Source organism: Epinephelus moara, chromosome 13 (assembly GCF_006386435.1).
Source record: "Epinephelus moara isolate mb chromosome 13, YSFRI_EMoa_1.0, whole genome shotgun sequence".
Classification (NCBI taxonomy): Eukaryota; Metazoa; Chordata; class Actinopteri; order Perciformes; family Serranidae; genus Epinephelus; species Epinephelus moara.
The window spans coordinates 37,648,576-37,659,167 of NC_065518.1; the positions used below are offsets into that span (position 1 = coordinate 37,648,576).

At 41.0% G+C, this 10,592-nt stretch overlaps 1 protein-coding gene across 3 annotated transcripts in view; it reads right to left on the minus strand.

The window, feature by feature from the left end:
* Nucleotides 1-154: 154 nt before the first annotated feature.
* ccdc57 (coiled-coil domain containing 57) overlaps nucleotides 155-10,592 on the minus strand; it is a 65,752-nt gene continuing 55,314 nt past the window's right edge. For 2 of the 3 annotated variants that reach the window (XM_050060306.1, XM_050060305.1), the window contains exon 7: nucleotides 155-692. In XM_050060306.1, the coding sequence (XP_049916263.1) occupies nucleotides 408-692 (285 nt within the window). In that variant the 3' untranslated portion in view covers nucleotides 155-407. Of the gene's footprint in view, nucleotides 693-1,991; nucleotides 2,398-10,592 lie in introns of those variants that run through there. The other variant, XM_050060307.1, reaches the window with a different exon arrangement.

The window sequence follows — 10,592 nt, forward strand, 5'->3', positions numbered from 1 at the left end:
ACTCTGTGTACAGGTATAGTCACCAAGGATGGTATATGGAGTCTGAATAGCTAGTTGTTACACATGTTTTCTGATAGATGGAGCAGGAGAAAAAGAGAGAGGGTGGTCTTTTCTTTTAATTTGGGGATCTCTAAACACACTGAGGACACATATGTATTAATGTTGAAAAGCCATGAAAAAGTGAGTTTTGCATTATATGTCACCTTTAAGATAGTCAAGAACTAGACAGCTTTGTGCAATGGATTCATTTAGAGGTCTATCTGAAGTCTGACTATCAGTTTGATCTAAATAAAAGTCAAAGTCTATCTTTGTGAAACTGGCCCTTGGAGCTAAACTATACAAAGCTGAGCATAGCTTGCCACAGCATACACAGTAATAAATTCACTAAAATTTCCTGGATGAAATCATCAGTCATGTTTGTGTAACAGAGTGCTGTCCGCACCTGGTGCACTGACTTTGAAGGAGATGTCAGTTGATTGGGTCGGTAATCCAGTGGCCATCTGAGTTTTAGCTGCAGGGGCTTCTGAATGCTGAACTGTCTGAGGAGAGGAGGCCTGTGGCTGGGCCTGGGGATGGGTGAGACCCTCCATGTCCTTCCTCATCTGGTTAACCACAGCCCGCAGGATGCTGTTCTGCTGCTGCAGACAACGGATCTCTTCTGATGCCAGAGAATCTATCTTTGGTGTGAGACCCTGTGGGTACATAAACACACACTCATCTGGACAGAGTGACGTAGTGTGTATAATACAATATGCACTTCTTATTTCTTATCAAGTGACTTAGCCTATGATTTACTGCAAATACTACATTTATCAGGAGGAAAATAATGGAAAAGGTTTGAGGCCCCTTTTTTTTCTTTTCAAATCCTCTACACCTACTATGTTAGCTCTCCAAGATTCAAAAGAGCAACCAAAGTGTCTGTAGATGGGTGTAGCAAATATAGTGACTGCAATGTGAATTCTGATCTCTGGGTCAGGAAACAGCCTGCATACACTCTGGAGGACACTTATAGACAACTGGCTACTTTATGGTAGGTCGTGCATGGCGCCAGCCTAGTACAAACATATTTAGGGCCAGTATTCCATGGTCAATATTAGGGCTGGGCGGTATATCGATTTTTTTACAATATTCTAATATTTTCAAGCAAGATATAGATTTAGACAATACTGTTACTATATTGATATAGGGTCAAGTTGCGTCACATAACGCATACCAGTGTTCATCTCTCCTCTCTCATTCTGTCCGCACAGCTCTGCCCCCTCACTCACTCACAGGTTCTCTAGCAACACTCAGAGAGACACAGAGCTGCTCCTCTGTTTAATCTGTCTATTAACTACGTACTCTACAGTGTGACATCGGTCAATATGTTGCTCAAGCTACACTAAATCAGTCTGAGTTACCGCAGTAGCACATGTACAATACTGTGGGCCTTTTCCTCTGTAACATTTAGCCGCGTCCAGTCAAGCCATGTTGACACCCGGTGCCACGCCAAGCTTCTCTGGAATAGGTCCAAAAGCCGGGCCACCCGCACTCAAGCAGGTAGCGGTGGTCTGTGTGTTGTGACACTCTCCTCACCTCTGTCTGCAGGAGACCAGAGAGAAAGGCGTTTCATAAAGTCTCTGTGTATTCAGCTCTACGCAGTGCTCTTAGGACTTTTGTAGCTTCTAACTGAATCTCTGTGGTTTGGAGTTTATTTTCTCTCCTGCGTCCTGTTTTTACTTTAGATATCTGCTTTATTTCACTGTTTAAGTTCGCTATCAGCCGTATTAGAAGTTGTGTGAAGTTGCTGCTCGAAAACTCAACATTTCCTTATTTTGCAGCTTCACAATAAAAGTTTTATATAACAAAACAAAGAGGGACTTTTATTTTTAAGGCTATAGGAATTAAAATATGTTTAATATGTTTTTTCAATTAAGACAAGTGTAATAATACTGCCAGGAGGAAGAGTACAAGGAGAATCAGCCACAGTGAGATGTTGATGAAGACATGCAGACAAGAGGCTCTTACTGCACCTTTGCAAACAGCTCACCTCCAACAGGTGCACAACACCCTCCCCACTAGAAAAAAGACATTGCCTAACACTTTCTTTTCTATCTTATGACTTGGACTATAAAATATATATACATAATAAATGAACAGGTGAGTATTTCAACACATCAATTTATTATTAGGTAGTAGCTCAGTCCATAGGGACTTGGGTTGGGAACCAGAGGGTCGCCTGTTCGAGTCCCCGTCCGGACCAAATATGGAGCGTGGACTGGTGGCTGGAGAGGTGCCAGTTCACCTCCTGGGCACTGCCGAGGTGCCCTTGAGCAAGGCACCGAACCCCCTCACTCTGACATCTCTCCACTTTGTGCATGTATAGGTCCTGTTTGTGCATGTGTGTGGCTTTTGGACCTGTGTGTTAATGACAAAAAGAGTGAAAAAATTGAATTTCCCCTCAGGGGGATTAATAAAGTATATATATCTCTTGTTGCTATCTCTTGTCAGTGTCTGTTTCTCCCTCTTTTTCATAACCTCTCATGGCAGTAATACAGGACTAAATGCCCATAGTCCATATGTATAGAAGGGTGAAGCATTGGTGGGCTCCCCAATCCTCAAAAAAGGACAAGGAAACTACCACATATACCCAACATTATGTTTCCACATCTCTCTATGCCATGCATCTTATCTAAATAAGTGTACACACTACTGCCTTAACTTAAATCAAGTGTTTAGATAGCAACCCATCTCTGTGCTTATTCCTATTCAAATAAATGCTCAGATTGCCTGTTTGTTTACTAGCAGTAACGTGTTTTTCATACTAGTAGAAGTGCTTTAACATCACCATGAACTGTAACACTCGTTTTCCTGCTGTTCCTTGCAATGGTTCAACCACATACACTGGGCTGTCATGGCCTCTCCTTCCCCTGTCCTCCCAATAGCTACGCAGCTTCCCAGGACCACCTCTGGGTGTTAGGTTCCTCACCAGGACGTGTCAACTTGCCAGAATGTAGCTTGTAGTTCCTTTCTTCTGCTGTCCACGTTCTAGACCCGTACGCTACCACTCAAAGTGCTCCATCTTTGGGCAAGGTGGTGCCCCCAGTGCGTATGCCTGTTACAGCAGCTCCTGCTCACCGCTGAGCTTTTTTTCAATTTCTTTTTCATTTAACTTTGTTATTTGGAGTTTTTTTCAGTTAGCTAGCTAGCACTTAAGTTTTGTTTTGGTATGGAGATGAATGCCGCTCTCTTCATAGCGGTCTTTCTCCTATTTTTCCACGGACTTGATCGTGTGCAGGGACCTGGTGCCCAGTCGTGGCTCCATTGTTTACACCCGGGGCCAGCTGTTAGCGCTGCATCACACCGCGGTGCGGCCCGGCCTGAACGCGGAAGTACCGGACACGATCGCCGCGCTGGACGGATTCCAAGTCATCAGACACGACAGGACAGCGGACAGCAGTAAGAGGAAAGGAGGAGGGCTGGCTGTGTTGTGAATGATAGATGGTGTAACTCTGGGCACATCACTATCGAGGAACAGCATTTTTGCAGGGACATTGAGCTGCTGGCTGTTGGCATGAGGCCATATTATCTACTCAAGGAGTTTTCTCATGTCATAATGGCAGCAGTGTCTGCTAAAGCTGAGTCTGCTTGTGACATTCTCCACTCTGTTACAAGTAGGCTGCAAACACAGCACCCTCAGGCCCTCCTTCTGATCTCTGGGGACTTCAACCACGCCTGTCCATCCACCACCCTGCCCACCTACACCCAGTATGTTTCCTGCCTCACCAGAGACAATAAAACACTGGATTTATTTTATACCAACACCAAGGACGCATACTACTCATTCCCCTGCCCCCCCCCTGGGAAAAGCTGATCACAACCTGGTTCATCTTCTGCCTGTCTACAAACCTCTGGTGCAGAGGGAACCAGCAACCACCTGTACTGTGAAGAGGTGGTCTGATGAGGCCAAGGAGGCCCTGAGGGACTGCTTCGAGACCACTGTGTGGGAAGTACTCAGCGATTCGCATGGGGAGGACATTGACAGTCTGACATCATGTATTACGGACTACATAAACTTCTGTGTGGAAAGCACTGTACCCACCAGGACCCTATAACACAGAGCTGATAACGTACCTACCAGCACTCAGGCCCAAGGGAAAGAGCATGAACATCTGAGGGAGGCTCTAAAAACTTGTGGTTTACCCCAGTTGGACCTTTGTGAAATCCGCAGCCTGTTCCAGAAAGAACAAGGTGGGTGAGGAAGAAAAGAACAAGCGAAATAACATTGTCATCCCCTATGTGTCTGGGGTATCTGAAAAACTCAGGAGGATATTCAGCAAACACCACATCCCTGTGTATTTCAAACCCAGTAACACACTCAGACAAAGACTGGTACACCCAAAAGACCGTACACCACACACTCAGAAGAGCAACCTAGTGTACGCTGTCCAATGCAGTGAGGAATGCCCAGACTTGTACATTGGTGAAACAAAACAACCACTAAACAAACGCATGGCCCAACATAGAAGGGCTAACTCGTCAGGGCAAGACTCAGCTGTCTATCTACACCTCAAGGAGAAAGTACACTCCTTCGAAGACAGCAATGTGCACATTTTGGACAGGGAAGACCGATGGTTTGAAAGAGGTGTAAAAGAAGCCATCTATGTGAAATTGGAAAAGCCATCTCTCAATAGAGGAGGAGGTCTGCGACACCACCTATCCCCCACCTATAATGCTGTCCTTTCATCCTTGCCCAGGAGGCTTAACGACTTAACCTCTAAAAACAACGGTCGTTCACAAATGGCCTCATGTGACTCTAACGACTCCAGTGACAACCGTTGCAGCAGGAGTTTCAACGACTGTCGTTGACACACCATTGGAGCACTAACGAACAGTGACATCATTGGCCTTGTGAAGACCTCCCCAGAGGTTAAATACCTGGGTGCTTCCACACCAGTTTGTCAGACTAGTTTCAGCCTAGTCAGACAAGCATGAACTGATGAAGCCTCTTGGATAAGAGGTGAGAGAGATCTCTGATCTCTCTGACCCACTAACAGCCGGTCAGAGAGTCAGTAGTACTCCCCTTCTTTCTCCTCTCACTGAGCTCATCCCCCCCATCAGTAAGCTGGACTCTTTTTCCACCACACCTGAGTTTTCTGCTCTCTTGAGTGAAACTGAAGAACCTTTTCAACTTGTTAAAAAAAAAAGAAGAGAAAATCACGTTTTGTGAAAAAAAATAGTAAACGGCATGACAACAAACCCACACCTTAGACCTTTATGTTATGTGCTTTCTTAATGTCGCTACCTTGAATGTACGTGGCATAAAATCCAATGTTTTCAGACAGCAAAAAATTGATTATCTGTTGAATACCAACTTTGACATATTATGTACTCAGGAATTGCGTTTGACATCCGATGAAGATGTTAAGAATGTGTGTGATATGTGGTCTAAAGGTAAAAGTGTTATTTCAATTGGTGAAAGTAGTGCAGATGGGGTAGGAATTTTCTTTAACACTCAAGAGGTTAATATCATTAGAAGAAGGGACATAATTCCAGGTAGGCTTCTCATGATAGATTGTTTTTATAGAAAAGATAAATATCGAATTATTAATGTATACACTTCACCCGAAAGAACTAAAAAAAAACAGCTTTTTAAAAGACTTAGAGAACTCCTCTTAATAGGATATAATACCATTTTATGTGGAGATTTTAATACAGTTACATCAGAAAATGACAGACATAGTGCTGTACCATTTACCCTGACATCTGAAGGTAAAGTATTGAAAGAAATATGTGAGGAGTTTAAATTAATTGATGTGTATAGATCTTTGAATCCCTCTGGGTTTGACTTCACAAGATTTGATGCAAAAACAAAAACACGTATAGACAGAATTTACATATCATCTAATTTTAAAGTAAATGATTATTCAACTGTTCTGAACAATTTTTCTGATCATCTTCTAGTTAGAGCATCAGTGTCTTCCAAAACCTCTGTTAAAAGAGGCTTCTGGAAACTGAATACACAGTGTTTAAAATATAACGATATAGTAATAGATTTAAAATCTGAAATTAATAAAATATCTCAATTAAGCAATATAACTAAATCAAACATTAAACTGTGGGAAATATTAAAATCCAGGGTGAAAGATTTTTTCAAATTTAAAAGTAAAGAATTAAATAAACTTAAAAATATGAGATATGATTCACTAGTTAAACAATATATAAACTTAAAGCAAATGAAACAAAGATCATCAGTTGAAGAAGAAATTATGTCCAATTTAAAATTAGAAATAGATAGTATGAATAATGAACTGTTGTTTAATATTTATAAACAAACAGAAATAAACAACAGAGGTAATGTATTATATGCACTGAAATCAGGACAAAAGCAAATTCACGATAAATTTATTAAATCTATAAAAAATCAGTCTGGTGATGTTGTTCTCGAAGAAAAACAGAAAAGGGAGGTGATCAGAAATTTATGTGAAGAATCGTATAAAAAGATTGATATTGATCCTGGATGTGTTAGTTTACTACTCGAATCTGTTCCCAGAAACACTGTACTTAACAATAATTTTCTGTTAGGAGAAGTTAAAAAAGAAGAGGTGATTCAGGCTATCCAACAGTTAAATGTAGATAAAAGTCCTGGTCCTGACGGTCTTCCTACTGAGTTTTATCAATTATATATAGATGATATGTTAAATCTCCTCACACATATGTTTAATGAAGGTCTGCACTCTGGTACTTTCGGTGACTCTTTTTATGAAGGCGTGTTGCATTTATTATATAAAAAAGGAGACAAGACAGACATAAATAATTACAGACACCTGACTATAATGAATACAGATTATAAAATATTAGCTAAAATAATAATGAATAGATTAAATGACACTCTAGATAATATTATAGATAAAGAACAGACATGTGCAATTAAAGGACGTCTGATGTGGGACAACTTGTGCACATTGAGAGAGACACTACAAAAACGAGACTTTTTCATAATCGGGCTGGATCAAAAGAAAGCCTTTGATTATGTCTCTAGAGACTACCTGTGGTCTGTGTTGGAAGCATATGGCTTCCCTAATGATTTTATTCATATGATACAATGTCTGTATAGAAAGTCATGTGTCCGTATAAATGTGAATGGTGTACTAACTGATTCTTTTAATGTAGAAAGAGGTGTAAAACAGGGCTGTCCACTGAGTGCTGCTTTATATATCTTGGCGATCAGCCCTTTAATCAAAATAATAAATGCTGACCCTTTGATATCTGGTAAACTTATTAATAACAGTTGCAATGTTAAAGCAATGGCATATGCCGATGATGTTACCGTCATCATAAAGAATCAGTTAGAGATGGATATTTTAATTAATCATTTATGTCTTTACGAACTGGCGTCTTGTGCTAAATTAAATCATGAAAAGACTGAAGGAGTTTGGATAGGAACGGAGAGTAAAAAACCTCACTTAAACATTCAAATAAAAGAATAAATTAAAATACTTGGTTTGACCCTCTGTAACAATGATTGTAGTGAACGAAATTGGGATGAAAAACTGAATATTGTTAAAGAAGAAATTAATAAATGGAGAAATAAAGATACTAATTATAAATCTACAATTAATATAGTGAAAACATACATTCTATCCAAACTCCTCTTTCTTGCCAATATATTTCCGCCAACTCCCAGCATATTAAAACAATTAAATAAACAATGTGTGAACCTGGTTTGGGGAACCACCAGAGAAGTCACTAAACGTGACCTTTTGTTTAAAAGCAGAGAGTATGGAGGCCTTGGCGCCGTTGATTTGAGTATTAGATTGATGATTGCCTTTGTTAAAAATGTGTGCAGTGGCCATCTCAGGAAAAGCACCCTGGGTCGGTCTTGTTAAAAATTGGGGAAAAAAACGGGGCAGTGCAAGACAACACCCTTATTATAAATTACTATATTCAGATTTTTTACATGAACATAGATGTGTACAAATAAACTGGGTAAGTGATACAAGTAAAATAATTTTTAATAAAATAAATGACTTTAAATATGGTGGTGTAATTAAATATAAAAATATCTTGGAGAGAGATTATATGAAAGTAATTAAAATAATAAATGACAAGAGATACTCAGAGAGCATCAGGGATGTCCGCTGGCTCATTTCAGTTTCCAGGCTCCCTGTACGTGCTATTGTTTCATGGAGCTGTTATGTCACAACCACAGAATGTCCGATGATTTATTGTAATGAACAAGAGACACAACAACATCTGTTAATTGATTGTTATTGATCTCAGCAGGTGTGGAACATTTTACAAGGACTTGGTCTATCTTGTGACATCAATTACAACTCAGTAACTTACGGACTCATAACAGAAAACATCCCACAGAAACACAAAGAACTGTATCAACTGGTCATTATTATCACTACATACAAACTTTGGAAAACCAGATGTGCCATGTCCCTCCAACAGACTGTTATAGATGGAGACATGGTAATAAAACACATCCAGGCTGACCTCCGGAGGAGAAGGACATTAGATAAGAATCAAACTCTTCCGTGGAACATTTTGCACCTTTAATGCACTCTATTACATGCACCTTGTTGCCTATTTGCACTTTGTTATTGTAAATTGTATTTCATTGTGAGTCAGGGGTGTTTGTCATGTCTGATTTTCTGTGTTTTGGTACATGATTTGATTGTTGCAGTGTAATTTTTGTATGGAACGCAATAAAGTATTTTTTGTAAAAAAAAGATAAGAGGTGAAACGTCTTCTAAGACAAAACCAAGTCCAGTTGCGTTCGATTCAATTGCCTTGAGATAACTATGACCTGGATGAATGAGAATATCCACAGGCATGTTGCAGAACAATTTGGGGTTGACACCCTCAAAATGGTGCAGGAATATGAAAGGATGGCTCGAAAGATTGCAGATTACAGAAACCACCTACGGTTTAATCTGAGATGCAGACAAAACAGGCTAATACCAACAAGCCTATGCCTACGTTCCACTATGAAAGGCTATAGAGTGGACAAGATCTTGGAAAAGGCACAAAACCAGCTATTAAATGAGAGAGTGAGACAGACCCATTTCACCACTGAAGGGCTGAAGGAGAACGCGGACCACTTACTCCAAAAACTAACATCCCTCTTACCTGAGGACGTCCTTGGAAAGATCATTGACTTCAAAAATAAAGCACAACTATCTCAATACACCAAGAGCAAAGAAAGACAAAAAAGGAAATTCCACAACCTACAAATATGAAGCAACACTAACAAGACAGAAATCCTTACTTGGAGGCAAAAAACTGACAATCCCACACAAGATGAAACGCATGACAGATGGGTAAAGAACTTGTCAGACAGGGAATTTACCCACCCAGAGAGAGGGGTCTTAGCCAAAGGACTGAACTTTGCCGTGACACCACAGCAATTACCTATAGTTGATCTGATCACAGCTACAGAATCAGCTATAAGGAAAAACAACTTGACAGAAACCGAAGCCGAGCAGCTTAGGTTAAAAGTGTCAGCAGCTCTGTCCAGTGCTACGCCCCCACCCTCCAATCTCACTACTGAGGAAAGGAAAGCCGTGACATCCCTGAGCAAGGATCCAAACATTACCATCCTTCCAGCAGATAAAGGGAGATGTACGGTAGTTCTCAATACATCTGACTACCACAAAAGGTCTCTACACTTCTCAGTGATACTAACACCTATGAATCGCTGAAACGAGACCCAACCAGTGGATACAAGAAAAAGACAATAGAATGCCTACAAAAACTACAGAAAGAGGGCACCTTTGATCGCCTACAATATCACCGTCTGTACCCCCAAGATGCCATCCCGTGCATATATGGGCTCCCCAAGATTCACAAAGAAGGGGGCCCCCCCCAGACCCATTGTCAGTAGCATTAACTCGGTCACGTATAACATTGCCAAACATTTAGCCAACATCCTGGCTCCCTTGGTGGGCAATACGGTCAGAGTGGATGATGGAATGTATTTGGGGATGGATTTGTAGACCGGTGGGTTCCCAGCTGGACGGTAATGTGAAGCATTGTGTGTTTTGTTGTTGTTTACCGTGAAAATGGTCAATGATTTTAATACGTCTGTGGTAGTGGTGTAGGTCCCTCCGAAGCTTCCCCAGTTGTATCGCGAGGGGCGTGGGATGAAAGATAAATCTTTTTCGAGTAGTTGTATTTGGGCTGGGGACAATTGAAGTATGGAAGAAAGGTTAAGTACGGTGGATTCTGAGTTGAGTTGAGCTAGGACGCGTTGTGCTAAGGGAGGTTGTGTTAAGGAGGGGGGTAGGGGAGAAAGAGGGAGAGAGGGGTGTGTGGAGTTTTGGTGTTTATGGATGTCGGCGATTAAGAAGGGGTTAAGGGCAGGGGTGTGCAGGGCCGGTGTAGGGTTCAGGTAGGGGATAAACTCAGTTGTTTGCACCAGTGTGTGAATATGGCTGCAGCTGTGGCCCAATGAATATTGTCCGTGTCGGTAATAAAAGTGTCATGGGGTATTTCTAGGAGAAATGGTAGGTGGGTGGCAATGGTGTTATTGATGAGTTTGAGGTTATGTTGTTGGGTGGGTGTAAGATTGGTAGAGAAGTTAATGATGGGGAAATAGATGT